The 20,131-nt window shown below is 39.0% G+C and overlaps 3 protein-coding genes across 5 annotated transcripts in view; 1 reads left to right on the top strand and 2 right to left on the bottom strand.

Annotated features, from left to right (window-relative positions):
- Positions 1–5,485: 5,485 nt before the first annotated feature.
- Positions 5,486–8,272, bottom strand: LOC146465851 (uncharacterized). 3 transcript variants are annotated; one of them, XM_085128063.1, is made up of 4 exons: positions 8,136–8,272; positions 7,297–7,663; positions 6,293–7,090; positions 5,486–6,186 (listed from the first exon to the last, which is right to left on the bottom strand). In XM_085128063.1, exons 2-4 carry the CDS (start codon positions 7,376–7,378, stop codon positions 6,149–6,151), a joined length of 918 nt encoding a protein of 305 aa, XP_084984189.1. In that variant the 5' UTR covers positions 7,379–7,663; positions 8,136–8,272; the 3' UTR covers positions 5,486–6,148. The 3 variants fall into 3 exon arrangements, with proteins under 3 accessions (XP_084984189.1, XP_084984187.1, XP_084984188.1); XM_085128061.1 differs by having other exon boundaries at positions 5,486–7,090; positions 8,136–8,270; XM_085128062.1 differs by lacking the exon at positions 8,136–8,272 and adding an exon at positions 7,768–7,905 and having other exon boundaries at positions 5,486–7,090.
- A 3,577-nt stretch (positions 8,273–11,849) lies between these two features.
- LOC146465850 (uncharacterized) lies at positions 11,850–17,373 on the bottom strand. The gene is made up of 3 exons (XM_085128014.1): positions 15,024–17,373; positions 14,377–14,478; positions 11,850–13,518 (listed from the first exon to the last, which is right to left on the bottom strand). Exons 1-3 carry the CDS (start codon positions 17,313–17,315, stop codon positions 13,060–13,062), a joined length of 2,853 nt encoding a protein of 950 aa, XP_084984140.1. The 5' UTR covers positions 17,316–17,373; the 3' UTR covers positions 11,850–13,059.
- A 1,382-nt stretch (positions 17,374–18,755) lies between these two features.
- Positions 18,756–20,131, top strand: part of LOC146465849 (erythroid differentiation-related factor 1-like) — a 28,118-nt gene continuing 26,742 nt past the window's right edge. Inside the window, exon 1 of the mRNA XM_085127928.1 lies at positions 18,756–18,944. Coding sequence (XP_084984054.1) covers positions 18,861–18,944 — 84 coding nt within the window. The 5' untranslated portion in view covers positions 18,756–18,860. The remainder of the gene's footprint in view (positions 18,945–20,131) is intronic.

Genomic DNA, 20,131 nt, shown 5'->3' with positions numbered 1-20,131 from the left:
AAATCGCCCTTTACACTGCACTGTCGTATGGCACTTTGTCTATCTCAGAATAGACACTCTTGGCAATGACGAGACAAAAGGTTTTTTTTTTTTGTTTCAAACGAAATTCTTTCCGCAGTATCGCTCCAAGTTAATTTTTGACAGCAAACGGCCCGTATATTTTTCTGCTAAACAAGGAAATGAAGAGATTGGCGTGCCAAGCTCACATGCGAGAAACCACGCTTTTGGCTCCTCGCGCCTAGCGAGTTCACGTGTGCGGCTATTTGCGTCGCCTAAATGGCGATTATTTTGCAGTCGAGTTGATGATTTCCTTAGTGTTTGGAGTTGTGTTTAACAGACGCTTTTCCTTCCCAGCTGGGAAGGGCAGCATAAACACCTAATATAAACTATTACAGTTATGAAAAGAACTGTAATGTTTTGTCTTCAGCTTGCTACACTAAATGCTTTTCATACTTTGATGCTAATCTTAGCAGTATACCCCTTTAGTTTTTCAGACGAGACTCGGCAAAGCTGTTGCAAACGACTTGAAATAAATGAGTTTTTACAATTTAAATCAAAATGACCTCTGACACTTTTTTTATCCTCAATCGATTGTTAAAAATTAATAACCATTTCATGTGAGGCCTGGCTCATAAGAGCCTTAAATTCGCCATATCAAGGGACCTACAGTTTGCGGAAATGTTAGCCCCATTCGCCAAAAATTCCGGAAATTTTCAGGTGAGAAATTGAATGGAATGGAATTTTTTCCAGAAAAAAATTTGGAAACTTAACACGCAGAGCTAAGTACCCATTCGTTCAGAAAAAGCGAATCAGCCGGTGGATTGCGTTCCATTCTTCCCCTTCCACGCTGGGGCAGTTTTTTCGATGTAGTTCGGATCGGGAAGAAAGCTCGTAAATGGAACTCGTTTGTTCTTATGTCGATCAACCGGAAAAAGCTGTTCCTATCAGCACCTATATTTCTGGAAACTTCACGCAGGAAAGTTTGGTTGAATGAAAAGTGCACAAACGTTTCCTTATCTGCGCGCACATTCAATTGTTTTTTCACTATTACAACTGTCTCGGCACTAAACAGCTGTAATGCGAACCTTATTCGGATGCAGCGCGCCAGAAATCGCCACCACCTCAACAAAGTTAACGAAGATATACAGCTGTTTCGACAAAGGTTGTCCAAAAAAAGCGTAAAAGCGTACGCGACAATGCCGAAAGGTAGTCTGGGAAATGCCCAGTAAATTTCGATAAAAGCTCAGAATCCATAATGTTTCGAGCGTACAGCGAGGACTTGAGATGGCGGGCAATGGATTGTGACCTTTTATTGAAATTTATTGTGTATTTCTCACAGCTCTTCGGCTTGTTGTTGTCCATAGTTAGACTACCTTTCGGCATTGTAGCAAACGCTTTTACGCTTTTTTTCGACAACCTTTGTCGAAAGAGCTGTATATGTATACGAACGCCGTCGAACGCAAAGAATCCAAACTAGAATGTAAGTATTATTTAGATCCTACCAGTAGGTGCTTAAACCTTTAAGGTGACTCCATACAGTTATTTGGTGCGCGGCGACTGGGTCATAAGATGGCGCGAGCGCGCGCAATTTTCTAACTGATACGTGAATTTTCATTATGCTGTCGCGCGAAAAAAGGCCAGTCTTAGCCTGAAAAGTAAGGCTATTTTAACGAGTTTTCCACGGTGAATTTTTCTAAAAATTGGCTCAATGTTAGGATTTTGCTGGTATTTGTACTCAAAAAAATCTCAGGAGAATTATACATAAACAACTGCAATAAATGGCAAAAAAGAAAATTGCAGAAATTGACCAAACGTATGTACAGAATTTGTTTTGACTTAACGAGGAGATGCTTTGGAGTTTCTCTCTTCTTTACACAAAAATAGTGAAATTTTACCGCGCGAAATTCGGACAAACTGGGAGTAAAGGAATCAACAGATGTATCATGCGCTGGTTTCCATGGAAACGGGGCTTACCAGTTGTAACGTTGTTTTTAGCAAAGTATAAGGACTGAGCTACTCAAAACTATGTTTGAACCCAGATATTTTCTCCGAGTTGAAAGAATCAGAACATCAAGAAAAAAATATATATCACTACCAAGCCACAATACCTTAAGCCACAATAATGACGAACACCCAATGTTCCTTCCTTGGGACTCGTATGTCCCCTAAAAACGACTGCGTGGGAGGCTACATCAAACATACAGCCCGTGCGAATAGATAAAATGAATAGATAAAATGTCAATTTTTTTACACTCTTAATTAAATAGTACAAAAATAAATATATGGCGAAAAGGGAGAGAATTTGCATTTTGATATCGGGTTTATATGCGTTAAGGTGGCAGGCATAGATTTCCATTACTTTCCAGCACTTATTATTTGGCGGGTCAATACTATCACTCTTTATCAGTTGATACAAACAATAGCGATACCACGCAAGTACGTTAATACTGGTGAACAAGTAATGGTCGTTTTTTCAACATAATAGGTTACCATAGCAACAGTATAACCTGTTAAAACACCTCTAATTTGGTTATAACTCAAAAACGAGCTCAGTGATCCCCATTCATTATTACGGAACTGTAATCAACATCTTAAGGTACAATTTTTGGCAAAGCTAAAAAACGTTCTTTCAGAGGGGTTCAGGACCACCTAAATTTTCGAAAATTCAAGGTGGCTTTGAAACCCTCTGAGCTGACAGAGCTCGTTTTTTAGTTGTAACCACTTTGAGGTAAAATTAGAGGTTTTTTTAACAGGTTAAACTGTTGCTATGGTAACCTATTATATCGAGAAAATGACCATAACTTGCTCACAAATGTTTTGATACCATTACTGTTGTAAGCTTACAGCTTATACAGGGTAGTACACCCCCCCCCCCCCCCTTCTTCGATTTCACGCCACTATGGACACAGATCCAATCCACTTTTCTCTCTATTGGCTCAATACAATAAGCTAACAACTTCTAACCATTTCTACTTCAATAGCCAAATATTAGTGCATTTAACGCTTGTATTCTCTCTCACATAAACCTATTAACGTGGAAGTTATTGAGCAGTGTATTCCTGTAGTGCTGTTTATTTTGTCTCACAGGGTTATTCCCAATTTTGAGTTTGCGGAAGAAATCTTGAGGGTCTGGAGAGTGTTTTCTGTGACGAAGGTTTAGTATTTTGCTCTACATGGCAAGATGCTGCCATCTTTTAAGCTGTGAGAGGAAATCCTAAAGAGTGACCATTCAAATGGGAGCTGTTGATCAGTAGTTAATGGTGTTGTATTACGTTGCGCAAAGTTATCTTCAGTTTATGTTTGACATAAAAAGTGAGGCCTTTCAAATTATTAAAAACCTGATTTGGCAGTCCCAATTCTGTCCTGCGGAAATGTTAAACTTTCGATATATTTTTTAAAAATGCAAGTTACTAATTTTTCCAATTTCGAATAACGTTCCTAGAAATTAAAAGCAAAGCCTCACCTGGCAACTTCAAGGTGAAAAGCTATTGTTATTCAGCACGTGCGCGTGCTAGCGGGACACTTTGCCTTTCCCATAATTGACTTAGCAGCGGGAGTCAATGAACAGTCAGAATGCGCACAATTATCACAAGAACAACTCATAAATTAACAAAAACAAAAAGCGTATGTACCACATACTCGCTTGTTGTTCTTTTATAATCAAAATATTGGCCTTATTTCATTTCCTATTCAATTGGTCATCTTGTTACCGAAAACCACCAACTGCTTTTTACGTGTTTTAGTTGATAGCTTTTTTAAAAAAATAAATGAAGGATTTCCTCGACTTACGCAGAATTACTAAGAGAAAAAGGTAAACTTTTAACTCCTTGCTTCTTTCCAAAGTATGAAATAAATCGTTAGCAGTCTTTATGGTCTCAAAATGCGACTGGTTTGGAATAATAGGAGGGTTCATAACATCGATACTAGAGTAACATATTTGCCATGTTTGTTAATTTTTCTGTATTCAATTCTACCACCTTTCGACTCAGTTCTGTCACCTTTCAAATTGTTTTAAAAAATTTCTTAAGAACTACAACGCTCATGTTTTCTAGGCGACTTTTTCTTGTAAGTCGCCTAGGATTCTTTCTGTTTACACTTTTATGCATTTGTTCTTAAAATTTTAATGAGTTGAAAGAAAATTAAAGAGTCAGTTGGGCGCCCATTTTTTCGTGTGATTGCTCAATCTTAAATTCGTGGGCAGGTCAATTCCTCGCTTTTTCTAGCACATATTAGCAAAGTTAATAAAACTTCGCCAATGATTTTCTCGAAAAATGAATTCTGTATCATAAAAGGTTATTGGCTCCTGACGTTCTCAGTTGTAATTAGAGAGGAATCGTGTAAATGCATTTCATCGCATACAATGAAGTCGAGTTCTGATGCTTACAGAAAAGCTTTGTTAGCAAGAAAAGACAACTTATAATTAGCTTAGTTCTTGAACTTTGTTAATATGATAAATCTTTTGTACAATTGGTGATATTTTTTACAGTTTTTTAAATTAATTTTCTCGGGGAATGGACCATTTGTACTTACTTTAATTTTGTTGTAAAGTGATAAGGGGATTAAAAATCGAAAAATTTGCATTGAACATTCTTGTAAATAAGACATAGTAAAATCACTCAATTTTTCTAACAAAACCTCAAATTTGAAATCCATATTTTCTCTACTTTTTTCTTAAATATAATTGGTTCAAATCAATTAATTGTACAGTAGAGTTCACAGCGCCAAACATCGGATAGTGTTTCTTCCATCGTCACGGTTGCATGTTCAACGATCAAGCCCTAAAGCGTTTATCCTCAATACCAAATGTACATTGGCGGTTTCTTTGCTTTCGATGACATTGCTAACTGGTATATTGCTCTGACCCTTTCGCGTCGAACAAAAATAAGAAACAAAAGTCAGCGTGAATTTAAAAGCTCCCCCGTAGCGAATTTAATTGCCTTGACGCGCGCGTAATCCAACCTGCCCCTCCCATAATAAGCTTAAGGGAAGTCCCAATTAATTTAATGTATTCTAATTCATCTCAAGTGAATCAGGGAGTCCAAACAATCAAATGAGCCAACGGGTGGTCTTTTGGCAGTAATTGGTAAGCTTATTACGCAATGCACGCACAAGTTTCGTTATTACTTCATCCACCCCTTGCAGCGAGTTATTTATCTGAGCGCGCAAGCTCTAATAAACTCTGAACAGTTAATCTTCTTTGGCGCACTTAAACAATTGAAAAAGACAGTGTGTTTTCAAAGCAAGTTTCCGGTCTTTCTCTAGCTTCATTGCTAGGTGACAAAAAATTCACCTGTTTTAGTTTATTCAACGGAATCGAACAAAGGAGAAACTCAAGCGATGTGTATCACTTCATAAGGAGTCAAATAAGTTTAACAGTGGAAGTCAATTAATGAAGAAACATGCAGCTTGTGCTGAGAATTCAAGTTATGAAAGCTAACGTGAGAATGAGCTGTGTGATTAAAAAACTTCAGACGACAGACAGCCATAACTTTGACATCTTTTTATTTAATATTCGACTTTAGTGCTAGGCACACGTCATTTCAGATTTGCGTGCTTATTTAATGAAAGTGTTAATAAAAGGAGATGTGAAACTTATCATATAGAAATCAGTTTGAATTAAGTTAAAACTGGTTACACGAAAATTGTCTTTCAGGTTGCTGCGAAATGTTCGCTATTGTCAGCAATGAAATAACAAAAGTTAAATGGATTTAAAAAGGACAATCCTTATTTTCCTTAACTATACAACCAGGTTATGCAAGTTAGGCATATCTTAATTTTAATAAGCCTAAATATTACAATTCAGAAAACTCAATTTTCGTCTGTCGATCTCATAGCTCTGTGATAATTTCTAGATATAGTTTTAAAATAAAGTGCAAATATTGAAATTTTCGAGGAAGAGTATGTTTGAAAGTGTTTAGCGCATTCCTCTGCGTGCGAATGAGTGACTTGTAAAAACGGATACAGGAATTAGTTAAATTAAAGGACTTCAGTTAATTTTGCTCGATATTCGCTTCCAAGGAAAGTCAGCCAGTTTTAAAACAAAGTCAAAGCTGGTTAAACCAGACGAAATTTTTCCATTTCTGCCTTAACTAGTCCAACAACTTACACAGTTCAATCTCTATTTAATGCGCTTCTTCAACGTGGTCTTTCAAGTCGCCCTTTTTCGAGAAACGTTTCCGGCAGGTCCTACAGTGATAAGGCAAATTATCCGAGTGAGTATGCATATGAAATTTTAGATTCGACATCTTGTTAAATGCACGATTGCACTGGTTACATCTGAACGGCTTCTCACCGGTGTGAATCATTATATGGTTTCGTAGGTTGCCCTTCTGGTGAAAACCCTTCCCGCAGATGTCGCAAATGAAGGCCTTCTTGTCGCTATGCGTTCGAAGGTGCGTCTTGAGCGTGGAGGAGCGATTGAAACTCTTGCCGCACTCGTCACACTTGTGCGGTTTTTTCTCGGTGTGAATGATCTTGTGGCGGCAGAGGGTGCTGGACAGACGAAACCCCTTTCCGCAGACGTTGCAGACAAACGGTCGACTCTGAGTGTGGTCGGGCATTTTCAAGTGAATCGACAGCGTGTATTTGGTTTTGAACACCTTCCCACACTGGTTGCATCGGTGCACAGTCTTCTCTGAGCGAGTTTTGGCGCCTGTAACACTTAGCTCATTTACTTTATTCAGCTGAGGGCATTTCCTATTCGCTGAAGGTGCCAACCGTTTCAATTCAGACGAGGAAAAGTCGGCGTTTTTGCCCGATGCGTTTCCAACTTTTCCTGGACTTTGCAACGCGTTGTTTCCTTGAAGAATTCCTTGTTCGGCAGCAAAGGAAAATTCACGAAGACTGGTTTTTTGAGCATTTTGGCCCGACATTTTCTTTTCATTATTAATGAAATCATCTGCAAACCTCAAAATCTTTCCGATATCATTTACGCGCCCGTCAATTCGGACGTCAGCCGGGTAAGATAATTTCTTTTTCTTTTGAAACGCAATGAAAAACTCGTCTTCGGCTTCTTCTTTCTTCGCTTTTGCTGGCCTCTTGCTTCGTCTGACGTCTGGCAAATCCTCGCCCGTCGCCGACTTGTCTTCATCTGCAAATTAAAAACACAACGTGATTCTGAATGATACTTCTACTAAAATTCGATAAAATGTTAAAATGAACACACGGCTCTAAGTCGAAAGTGGCCTCTGACATGTTTACATAGAGACGCTCTTTATTTTGAGACAATTCGAATTAACGCGCTCTAGCAAATACTTAAAAGGATTTCGATTCTGAAAGACGAAAAGAAATACTAACCTTGCTGGAAGAAAGGAAGCTTTCCGTCACTGAAATAATTGCCATCATCAAAGTCCCTTTTTAGTAGAAAAGCCCTCGGCATCGCTTCAAATTTGCGGTGTGTAAAAAGATGTGTCAAAGTTACAACGATACCCAAGTGTGGTTTCTTAAGCGAGGAAATTTACCGCAACTTGAGAGCAGATCTTCAGGCAAGCTGCAGTGTATAAGACTGAGCGGTGTTCTTCTGTATTGTTTCATCTTATAGCAACGCAGTGAGCGCGTAATCTTTTAACAACTTTATGTCATGGAGACTACAGATAGATCTCGCATTGTGTTGAGTTCGGATGATGCTGTCCGCAGCCAATCAAACTTCCTCAACTCTGGAAACCTGCAAACATATTGAATAATTTATAAACTGCACATATGAAAATAACTCCGAAACACCTGCTATCACGAGCTTTAATTTTCAGGCTTATCGGAAAATCTACTAACAAATCCTCCTTGAGTATAATCGAAAATGAATTCGTTCGCCAAAACAATCCGTTTCTCGTCGGATTTTTGCAAAGGCCTGCGGTTTTTTGGTCCTTACAAGTTTCGGAAAAAATTCGTTCACTGCACCCGTTGCGCTGCAATAAAAATGCAAATACTGAAGCATTTGCTCTTGAAAATATTTATTTCCCCCCTCGCTAGGGTGTAATAAGTGCTGTTTAAAGCAATGAGCCCGCCTATTGGATACAGGCTCATAATAACTAAACCTAACTTTATTACAGACCGCTGTTAGAAGGCTTTGTATTGAAATCTTTTCTTGTCAATTCAATGGTATTCATAAGGCCGCCTTCATGTCCGTAAATAAGTCCCACCTTTAACCAGTCTAGAGTTTAATCCTTTCTCCTTCGAATGTCACTGCGACTGTAGCGTCGGTTTTCTCGTAAGCCTTCAGCGTTAAATATCTCTTCGATATTTAACGGCCGTGCCACGCGATTTCATCCATCTAATAGGTACTGTCTGTCACTGCACACTATCGCTCTAACGTTTGTTTATTTAATTCATAATGGTCGGTCGCCAGTTCGTCTCGAAACACTCAATAACCCTTCCATCATTGTTTACGTTTCTGCATGTTTTCTCAACAAAGGGATTTTATGTGGTGGGAGTTTGTCTTTGTTAACGCTTAAAAATCACCCACTGTGTTTTTATCCCATCTAACTAACTCGAAACAGCGTATAGCCGTTATGCTACTCAAAATAACATGTATTCAAGTTCGTAGAATCATGTTTTCTCGTTTTGCTGACAAAATTTACCATGTTATTAAATTTTAAGGCCTCAAACGACCGTATTCTTGCCAGTATTACGTAGCTTAGAAACGTATCTTTAGACAATACTGAATCACGAATCACAACAGCACTGTTTATCAAGAAATGAAGACTGCGTTGTGATTATTTGAATACAAATTTAAGTAGTGCCGATGCTGTTGAAGGATCTTTAAAAATTTTACTGCCACGTTCTAGTAGAATTTGCTTATCATTCGTTGCAGTTCAACCAAACACAAAATTTGAAAATTTCTCAGTATTTCAAACAAATGTATCTTCATTGTGTACTTGCTGGAATAAATTGTTCTGACAAGAATATGCAGTTTTTTCAACACAAAAGAAAAATATTTTAGACCTTTCTTCGTTAAGAAATGCCCTTAAAAAGCGAATAAAAACCACAAATTGCATTTTGTATTTGTCCGTGTAAAAACTGAGTTATATACGTGTTACGTTTCCGCGATGGAAGACTAACGCCTTTCTGAATACAAACGCTTTTATAAGGATTAATTAAATTTTTTCGTTTGCATATATTGAACTTTCAGCCCTAGTGGTAATATTTTCGAGCGATGGAAACGACGAATTACATTAAATATCCCTAACACGCCATTTAAATGCAAAAAATAGCCTTCGAAATGTTGGAGACAGAATAGTTCGTGGGCGTGTTTCGCAAAGTTGGGTTAATTTACACAATTTTCTGTGTTCCGTTTAGTCTTCCGTTATGGACGACACCGATGTCTCCCCCGGCAATAAAAAATATTTTGCGAATGGCGCTGTAATTGGCGAAGACACTTGCAATCATAATTAAAGTTATAAGTGAACGAACTTTTGATCGATTTTCGCGCTGGAATATGAATAGTCTATGGTGTAAAATATTTGAATAAAAAATCATTTGAAAGGCTCGTTAATCAGGACGTGTAAACTGTGCAGACATATGTCACCATACATCTTTTATCCTAATATCGGTTGATATTTACAGTTATCGACTGGGAGTCTTATATTGGCTGCATGGTGCACGCTCGCCGGAATGAACTAAAACTTGAGTAATATATATATATTTTTTAGCGTTTTGTTTATAAAATTTATTTTGGCAAAGTCTTACAGCTGTCAAGTTTGGAATTTAAACTGAAAGATATCGTTTCCCACGAGTCAATATCAGTCAATATCGTAATTTACACGAACAGGTGCGCGCGATAATCATATGTAAGCATATATTATCACTGACACACAGCAAAAATGAACAAATTTTAAAGTGCGTTAATGGAACTTTCAATCACCCGATTTGCCTCTTTTGAGAGGATTTTTTTTCTCTATGATATTCAAATTGCATCGTGGACAATTAGGAAAATTAATCTACTGTAGTTTTCCTTATACGCTCGCTTAACGTCGAGTCCCTTCAATAATCGCGACTTTGTGCTGTTGGCGACCGACTGATTGCGAAACTTTAATGGTTCATTTCGATGAAGTTTAAGTTTACTAGAAGAAATATATGTAAAAATATCAGAGGCTTGACGGATTGTTTTTTCTTGTGAACAAAATGTGTTGAGCGCAAGATGGCCTTTGGAAGTCAGATCACAAAGTAATTACGTTTTTTTCCCAGAGGAAAGCACTAGCTGAATGCTAGATTTCCACAGGGATAATGTTTTAATCGACCAACCTCAGTGCGTTCATAATTATCGTTAAGCGCTCGATAAAGCGTGAAGTGTGTGCTACGTGGGATTCGCTTCGTGAAATCGAACTCACGTGCGTAGTATCAATTTGTCTTGTAATCAGTGGGAAGAATTAAATCGTGGGATAACTTGCAAGGGATATACTACATTAAATATGCGGTTTGTGTCCACCCTATCAAAGCAGAATTCTGCTAAGCTTAATCTAGCGTCACTTAAGTTTTAAACCACGCAGAATACAATAGCACTCTGCTAGCCACGGCAGGGACGCTGAAAATTAACCTTGGTCATGCGAAATTTTCCATCTCTGCAAACGGGTTGATTGTTTTGTAACATCATTCCCACATGAGCTAGGGATAAATTTTTAAAACTTCGATCCAATCTGACGAAAGCACGGTTCACTAGCTTTCAATTGAATGATCACTGACAAATTATAATGTTACCACAGATTCAAGGGTTAGGCCGGAAACACCTTCTAGAGGAGAATAAACAGTATATGACACAAAAAAATTACTCAATAGTTTTCATTTACGATGTTCATGCGGTAGGATTTTCTCTGTAGTTCTCTGTAGAACCACATTAATTGATGATTTAAAAATAACGTTTGCGGATAGAAACTACCACCACGCTCCGATTAAAATCTGAACTACTACGATAATTTTTGTGTGTAAATAATACGAACCCTAGTTTTACCATCTGTTACAGAAACTATATGAAACACGCGCAAAGTCACATCTGTCTTGGGAGAAGAAGGTGTCTCCTCGGGGACCCGTATGACGTATCACAGGGAAAGCCGAAAGGAAGCCGTGATGTCGACCCCCCTACTTACTCCCAAGGCAACCACACTGTTCGGCACATGGAACGTCAGGACCATGTACGAAGCAGGCAAGTGTAACAGCTGGAGGAGAGCGGTAGACGTTATTTATTGATTGACATATTTGTTTATTTATTTGTTTGTTTATTTATTTATTTATTGTATTTTTTTACTGTTCTATGGGCGAGGGTGAGCGACGACGCCGCGACAGCGAAGCGCAAGGATCTCCAAAGTGGGACAGATCTGAAAACGTTCAAAAAATGGTTCCATATCGTTCTTTATTTCTTCTTTCTTTTCCAAGTGTGCATTTGGCTCTGCTTGGGTATTGGGCTACAGGGACTGAATAAACAGCCTTTTTTTCACAAAGATCAGTGCTACTTAATCAACTTTGTTAAACAATGTTGACACCTAACAGTCTGTTACGACTAACAAACCTGTCGCCCTCAGGTTCCAGATCGAATTGGAATTTGAAAATGTTGGTTTTTGGACGAGAAGGGAAGACCGGAGTACCCGGAGAAAAAACCTCTCGGAGCAAGGACGAGAACCAACAACAAACTCAACCCACATATGACGCCGAGTTCGGGAATCAAATCCGGGCCACAATGGTGGGAGGCGAGTGCTCTCACCACTGAGCCATCCGTTCTACATTTATTGTATTATCCTGGCTGCTCCAGGAAGTGTCTTGCATAAACATCTGCACATTTGAGAAGCAAATTCTCGGCGAGCCTGGGACATTTAGTCGTGCCGGGACAAAACAAAAATCGGGGGAAAATTGGCGCGACCGTTTTTGAACTCGGCTCTGGCGTGCGTTTCTCAAAACTCCCGAAAACTGGTGTAAAATTAGAGTAATAGATATTCCAATTTATTTCAAACCAAACTACACCATGTTCCGCGCCAGCTTTTTAGCCCAGGCCTTTAAAATTTATACCAGTTTTCAGACCTGAAGTTTGCCGTGTTTGCGTCAGTCTAAAAAGCTGGTAAAACGAACTTTATGATAAAGAATGATATAGTTTGATTTTCTTTTTCCCTTTCTTTATTGAAACGTTCATTTTTTTTCTTTAGCAAACACATCTTTTATTAAGTTAAAGCGCAAAAAATGTACGTCTGACGACTACACATCAACCTGAAACTAAGACCCTACTCGTATCTCTTCCAAAAGCAAACAAAATCATACATTCCAACACGACCACCTCTCGAGCAATGTCAAAGACAATACCTGTATATCTGAATTATTGAATAGAGGGTGGTAAAAGATGTGTTAGTACTCTATGGTGTAGAGCGCAGACAAATCATTTACCTCCCTCTACCCAGCGTTCTTCATGCTTTCTTGCCAGGTAGAAAGCAGTTTTTGCGAAAGGAAACCCTCGTTTGCGATAGTTAAAGGTGTAAAACCCTCTTTCATGAGATCTCATTGGCGTGTTCTTTAGGTTCTTGGAGAGCTACTTTAGAATTTCAATCAGTCAACTCTTGTTATCCTTTCTTGAGCCCTTTAAAAAGACGGGCTTAAAGTAGTAATATAGCCCAACATTGGTCCCGTGTAAGTCTAAAGAGAACCCTGGCTAGCCCGGCGCGTTTGTTGCATTCGATGTTTAAAATTGCTTACGACGATGTAAGCACAATAGGAACTTAAACTCATCTTCTCTTGGCACAGACGGTAGTGAGTAGTTGACAGCGGAAGTTGAATGTCTCCCTTTTGGTTGGTGCATTCTGCCGGACGCTATAACGTTTCTACTGGTAAGCAACCAGACACCAAAAAAGGAGTTTTATTCCTGTTCTGGGCGAGGAGCAAAATTAACCGAACAAACAGAACATTTAACTTCCGGTTACCGTACGTGGCTCACCGATATCCATGCTTACAATTTCCCGAACACCAGAGTAATAATGCCACTGAGCCGTCAACTTAAGTTGCAATGTTCTAGTTGCCCTTGAAAAGTCCTCGTGAAGACAATGGTGTATGCGCAAGGAGGACGTAAATCCTGTGAAGTTAAATTTAGTTGAATCAGACATCGTGTTGCCAATTATTGTTGCCTTTTGCAGGCGGCCGCATCAGACGCCGCGCGCGCAATCGGACTCGCTCCAGTTCCCTTTGTCGGTTTTCCTGGGCGCGGAGCAGTTTCGCGTTAAAGACATCAGCAGTCAGCGGCGGGGGTTCATCCAGCTGGCGAAGACAAAAAGGCAGCCTGGCAGAAGGGACAACAGTTTCCTTTCGCTTAGTTGCATCTAGAACTTCAAAAGCGATGCTACTTTTGGTCTTTCCCAAAATAATGGAACGTACTGCGTTTTGGGGGGATAAGCCTCTCCGAAACGCGGCCATCTTTTCTCTGAAATTTTTGGTGAAGTCTTCTCTGGCCGTTGCGAGAGCTTCCTCCTGATTCTTAGAGCGCGTTGATTTTTGTTTTGCATGGTCAAACTTTCGTTTCCTTGAGCTAACATCTGTTCCGCCATGGGCGACAGTCATCTATAATGCAATAATCTTTATTTTAACACAGTGATGCTATGTAATGAAAGCTTTTTACACTGTCTTTATAATTTATAGTGGGTACAAAATTACCGGCCTTTTCGTGATCTTTAAACATCTGTTGTTTTCATTTCACTCAAATTTGAAGGTTGTTTTTTTTACAGCTTCGATTTTATCTTTTAAACATTATTTTTTTTTTCATTTTTCTATTGTGAGCTTTCAGTTGTCCGAAAATGCGCTCAGGTAACAGTTTCTTTCTCTTGTGAGAAAAGCATATCTTTAACCAAGTGGATCTCTAAACGATCAGAGGTCAACCTATGGAACGACAAGACTGGAGTAGTTTTAATTAAAAATTTCCCGCCGAATTCAAATCTGAGTGACTGGGAACCCCCACCTCAATTTTTTAAGATATTATTGTAGAAACTCGTTGTCGATCGATAACCTGCTTCCTGAGACCTCCGTCTTAGCAGGTTCGAGCACGGTCTGATGCCACAATTTTCGAATACCAGCAAACGATCGAAATCCGTTTGAATCTATATGGTAATTTTATTGTTTCCGGTGTATGAGGAATCCAAGGGCCAAGGAATTTACGAACTGTTTAAGCATCGCTACAACGGACATCACGACGGACATTCAGCGGCTGAAACACAACCATCGCTAGCTGAGGAAGTATAAATTTTCCGAAATGACCCTTGTTTTGTTAAAGATACTGAAACCCAATCTGATGAAAGGGCTCAACGGGTTACACGCCTTCTTCAAAGCAAAATTTTACAATGCGGATTCTTGGTGGTGGCTTTTGACGTAAAACAGAACATGATCCAAAGTTAAAAGAATGCAGAATATAAAGACAAAACTTACTTGTAAAATCTTCTTTTCCAGTTCCTTCCTGGCCAATGCTAACAACAATTCTCGGTTGGCAGCAAAAACCTCATGATTAGCGACATTCGGATTTGCGGAAATCTAAGAAGCAACATATACAAACAGTTTTAATTGTAGAATAAAAATGCATGGTGTGGCATACTTACTTACTTGATTAATTACATACCTACCTACTTATTTTTTATTATAAGGCGCGTAATCTTAGCATAAACTATTGACATGTATATGAAAAAAAAATTGTTTAGAACAGCAATTGTCTTTGCTCATTGCTACGAAACTTTAAATTACTGAACAAGAGAACATGAAAACAGTAAACCCCTGTCTCCCTTCCAAAGTGAGGCCAAGTGAAACAATTTCAGATCAAAATACTGTTACAGACCATTTCCGAGTTGCTGTGAACCTCATCATGAAAGCGAGGCTAAGTGCAAAGCTTCTCATATGAAAATTAGATTGTATGTATATGAATGAAAACTAATGTGCATAATAAAAGCTTTCCACCTAGCCTCGCCTTCACAATGAGGTTCAAAGCAACTCGGTAACGGCTCATTTTATTTTCATGTAAATATGAAAGGTACGACCTTAGTCTCCACTTGAAAAAGAGGCTTAATGACAACTGCAGTCCTTACATTCATAATCTTTTCCTCCAGTTCCTTGCTTGCCAAGGCCAACAACATCTCTTGATTCCCAGATACAACCATTGGATGATCAACAGAGCATTGTGATGTTGAGCGAGAAAGTGGGACCTCTGGATCTGTTGTCGTCTTGACTTGATGTTCCGTTTTGGTCTTGACCAACAATGTTTGCCGACTGGCTGTAGAGATCCAATCCGGGCTACCCTGATCGGCACTTATCTTCTTTTCATATTCCTCAGTATTTATTGATGTCTGTTGACTCATGGTTTGAAGCTTACTTTCTGTAAGTTGCTGTACAAAGAAACCACAGCAAGTCCCACTTTGAACTTCGACCACGGCCGCTTGATTTGCGGTTGGAATCTTATAAGTTTCGACAGGTCTTTTTGCTGCGTGAACACAACCACCACTAATTCCGCTGCTAGAATGCGTGTCGTCTTGAGCCGTGGACACCGTTTCCTCGCGTTTTCCTAATAGGTCCTTCTCTACCCTAACACGTTCATCCGCTGGCGGAAAGTCGAAATTATTGGGCTGTTGCACTGTAATCACTTCAAACGCACTCTCTATAACTTTAACATCAGCCTCAGACTCGCATATAGCTGCAGATCTGAGGAATGGTTTAGTTTTCTCTACGATTTCAGATTCATATTTGGACTCTGATTCAGTTTTTTCCTGCTCGAAGCCAGAAACTGATTCAAATTCAGCTTTCTTCTGTGTGAGTCCAACAGCTGATTGGCACTTAGCTCCACATTTGTAGTCTGGTTCAGTTTTCGTCTCTTCGATGCCTGCGGCTGATTTCCATTGAGCTGCATATTTATTAAGTGATCCAGCCTTTTTCTCTACAAAGCAAGTGGCTGATTTGCTTTCAGCTGTAAGCCCACAATCCACTTCAATTTTCGTTTCTTCAAGGACAGCAGCTGATTCGCATGCAGCAGCTACGGATCTGCAAACTAATTCAGTAGCGCCAGTACATTCGCACACAGTTACAGACTCACAAACAGGTCCAGTTTTCTTCTCTTCGAGGCCACCAGCTAAATGGCATTCAACTGCAGATCTAGAATCTGGTTCAGTTTTCTGCTGTGCGATTCCAGCAGCTGATTGACATTTACGTCCAGATTTGGAGTATGATTTACTATTCGTCTCGTCCAGGCATGCATCTGTTTCGCATTCAGATGCTGGTCTGAAATCTGATGCAGTTTCCTTCCTTTCCAGGCTAATGACTGAATCGCAGTCAATAACAGATGAAGAATCTGGTTCAGTTTTCTTCTCTTCGAAGCCAGCAACTGAAACAGATTCAACTGCAGATCCTAAATCTGATTCACTTTGCTGCGCGTCGAGGCAGGCATTTGATTTGCATTCGGGTACAGATCTGCAATCTGATTCAGCTTTCTTCTTTGTGAGGCCAACAGCAGCATTGCTTTCAATTAAAGATGCACAATCTAGTTCAAGTTTCTTCTCTTCGAGGCCAAATGCTGACACAGATAGAACTGCAGACTCGGAATATGATTCAGTTTTCTTCTCTTTGTTGCCAGCACGTGAATCGCATTCAATTGGGGGGACGGAATCTGGCTCGATTTTCTTCTCTTCGTGGCCAGCCTCTGAAACAGATTTAACTGCAGACGCGGAATCTTCTCCAATTTGTCCCTCTTCGATGTCAGCAGTTAAATTGCATTCGATTGCAGATCTGGAATCCGGTTCAATTTTCTTCTCACCTAGACTTACCGATGAAACAAATTTAACTGCAGTTCCCGAACCTGCTTCCATTTTCTTCTCTACGATGACAGTAGTTGAACCACCTTCATCTTGAGATCCGGAATTTGAGTCAGGTTTCTTTACAGAGCTAACAAGTAATTCACATTCATCTGTAAGTCCACAATCTACGATACCAACAGTTGAATCGCATTCAGCTGTAGATCCGATTTCTGCTTCATTTTTCTTCTGTTCAAGTCCAGCAGCAGATTGACATGCTGTTTGTTTCCCTTGGAAGCCAACAGCTAACAAACACAAGGAAAGTGACCGAGACTGGTTCTCGTCTGCGGTCTCCATTGTCGTTTCACAGGGCTTAACCTCAAAATATCTATCTTCAGAAGAATTGGAAACTCGGACTCTTGTAAATTCTTCACCCGATAGCGTAATCTCTCCTCTGAACATACTTTCTTCCACTGACAAAGTGTGATCCACAAGATTTGTTCTTCGCTTCACTCGTTTAGGGTCCAGAGAGTCTGTGCTTATCACAGGATTCACTTTGTTACTTGTCTTCTTAAACTTGGAAAGTAACGATCCGCACATATTTTTAGTCAGTTAAAATACGCGTTGACTAGGCTAACCAAGTGTACGTGTTTGGAATTCTAATTATCAAAGCGCGTGTTAATTTGGGGCGTTAATTGGGGGGTTAATTACGTGAGTCGACTGTGACGTTTATGTAACGTAAATTAATTGATTTAATCTATTTTTTAATCAGTAGCTATTATAAGCTCGTTACCAGGGTTGAGCAGAGTATTGAACAGTAAATTAGTAGCCTACTACCCAGACGCTCTTTGGCTCGTCACGCATTCCTCGTCACGTTCTGCTCACCACGCTATATACTATCCTCGTGGGAGGAATGCGTGACGTGACAAGCCTAAGAACTACTGCGTAGGAAGCAAAGTACATAGAGACTGCGAAAAACAGTAGATTGTGACTGAAAGATTGGGCATAATTTGCTTTAAAAAGCGGAAGGAATAAACAAAAAAAAAAGGGGAATTATTTTATAGAAACCAAATAAAGGAAGTCTGGTGGAAAAAATTCTGTGACAGGAGGTTTTCTTTTAGTCAATTGTCTACAACTCCCGCCAATCAGTTCAAGCGCGTCGCTAGTCCCAGTCCTTTCGCCTGAGTCAATTCCAATCATTAGAAATTTTTGTTGACACAATGTTATTCAAGTTCTGGCGAGAAGAGAATTTTAAAAATAAGAAAATTGACACTCCTTATAAGGAACTTGAATCGTTTTGTCTAGACTGCGTCCAACCTGACGGAAAGCCTAAGAAACATTCAGGAGTTGAATTTAAAAAAAAAAAAAAAAGTAACTGCGTTTGTAAGGACCACCTAACAAAAAAAAAACAGACAAACAACAACAACAAAAGCCAAAATAAGAGCATCAAAACCTGTTGTGTCTAAGCAATATTAACTGATGAACCAATATGATATAAAAGGAAGGCTATGTTGCACTTTTTGTAATATTCTTTCCTTTTCTGATGTATGATTGTAACATCTGATTTGTAACTTTGCTTGATGTATGAAGACTTATACAATTTTTATTTAATTTCTGCAGGGTATCAGCCTTGCTCTTTTTTTAGATTATTTGCTTTACATTTTTTTTGCTGATTAGATCCTTCACTACAGGATCCGGTACTTTTATTTTGTCGCGGTGGTCCTTGCGAACACAGTTTATCATTGGTTATTACGGTTATACCCTAAAGAAGAAGCAAGGCTGTGCCTGTTGTAACATTGGATTCTATAGTATATTCCCAGCGACCAGTGTAACTAAACACATTACCAGGTTGCGTCACTTGTAAGTCATTCATTCACACATTTTGCAGAGCGATTCATTCAGCTAAACAAACAATTTAAAATTTGTTTTCTATTTTGGGAACAGCCAATGCGCATCCTTGAATTTCCTAACGGACCCAGGCTTCCACGCCGGTGGTTTGCCTTTAGCTCCCAGTTTCTCTCAGCGTAATCAAATCCAATATGGCGGGATATGGCGGGAGATTATGACGAAAATACAACATTTCTGCCACATTTTTCATTTTCCAACCAAGAATAAAACTAGAAAACGTAAGAAGAGGAAGTAAACATGGAGAAGGAAAGTCAAGATTGTGATGGGACTCCTGAAAAAGGTGATTCTACAAAACTTCAAGGATCATCACAAAGCAATTCGGTGAGTTAGAATTGAGGAAGATGGTGCATTTTTCCAATTCAGATTGTTCTCTTTCAGTTTTAAGTTGCGAGCTTTATACTGACATGATTGTCCATTGTAGTAGTGTTGGGTAGCCATTTCATACTTTCTGCAAGTGACAAACCTATTTCGTTGTGTCTATATAATTTCTTCAAAGTAGCTATTGGTCGGTATACAGAATTCAATTGGTCAAGCTTACGCTTAAATATCGTATTGAATAATTGGCTTTCATATTTTTTAGCATTCGAGTTTTATGAAGTTTATATTTGTCGTGTGTTTCACTTTAACTTTTCGTTGGCGTTGTTTATAAAAGGGAACACTCATCTTTTTTCCTTCGGATTTTTATTGGTAAGAAATAAAGCTTAAGCTTTAAATAGCCTTATTAATTACTCATTTAGAGCGAAAAGGCCGAATCTTAAGTTATTATTTTAGAAATTAAAGTTGTTATTGGAACCAGTTTAAAGGTGTTAAGGTTAGTGACGTTATTCTTGTCTTTCAACATACAAGCTTAAATCTAATTTGCAAGTACAGTGGAACCTCTCCTTACAGACACGTCTATAATACGGACACCTCTCTATTACAGACAGTTCACTTGGTCCCTGAGAGACCGAAATCCATATAAAGCCTACCTCTCTAAAACGGACACCTCTATAATACGGACACTTATTTCTGTCCCCTTGGTGTCCATAATAAAGAGGTTTGGCTGTACATACCATGCATGCATGCATGCATACTCTCAAATTAAACTGTTCAGTGGATTCCAAGTAAGATTGTTATTACTTTCATGCACTTATGGTTTGAAAACTTAGTGGTGTTCAAATATTGTTCCCAGCGTTATTGATACTGCAATACTATGTTATGCTTGCAAGCATGTAAGCAGTATCAATTTTATGGATATTGCACAACACTGGTCGGCCAACGTATTTAAGTAAAAAGTTGTGATGTTTTTTTTTTTACACTTTTAAGAGTTAACTCTGATCTCACACTCATGTGTTGTGTTGGTTACTAGTGGGTTCAGTTGATTCAATGCATTTTACAATAATTATTTAACACATACTGTAACATTTTAAGCTCAATGAAGGTTGTGATACACTGAAGTAGCTAATATAATGTGCTCAGCTGAACTCACTCTTAGAACAAGAAATAATCACATGTTGTTCTTATGTTGT

This window comes from Pavona decussata, unplaced genomic scaffold, assembly GCF_977016875.1.
Source record: "Pavona decussata unplaced genomic scaffold, jaPavDecu1.1 SCAFFOLD_155, whole genome shotgun sequence".
In the NCBI taxonomy this organism is placed as follows: Eukaryota; Metazoa; Cnidaria; class Anthozoa; order Scleractinia; family Agariciidae; genus Pavona; species Pavona decussata.
Note: the sequence above shows the minus strand (reverse complement) of the source record. Positions and strands in the feature narration are given on the sequence as shown.

What these genes read in the sequence shown, in the direction of transcription:
- LOC146465851 (XM_085128061.1), bottom strand. Translation starts at nt 7,378, where the DNA reads ATGCCGAGGGCTTTTCTACTAAAAAGGGACTTTGATGATGGCAATTAT. An exon ending in GCTTCCTTTCTTCCAGCAAG is followed by an intron (nt 7,091 to 7,296) that starts GTTAGTATTTCT and finishes TTTAATTTGCAG; the next exon opens with ATGAAGACAAGTCGGCGACG.
- LOC146465850 (XM_085128014.1), bottom strand. Translation starts at nt 17,315, where the DNA reads ATGTGCGGATCGTTACTTTCCAAGTTTAAGAAGACAAGTAACAAAGTG. An exon ending in TGGAGGAAAAGATTATGAAT is followed by an intron (nt 14,479 to 15,023) that starts GTAAGGACTGCA and finishes GTTGCTTCTTAG; the next exon opens with ATTTCCGCAAATCCGAATGT. An exon ending in TGGAAAAGAAGATTTTACAA is followed by an intron (nt 13,519 to 14,376) that starts GTAAGTTTTGTC and finishes ATTGCATTATAG; the next exon opens with ATGACTGTCGCCCATGGCGG.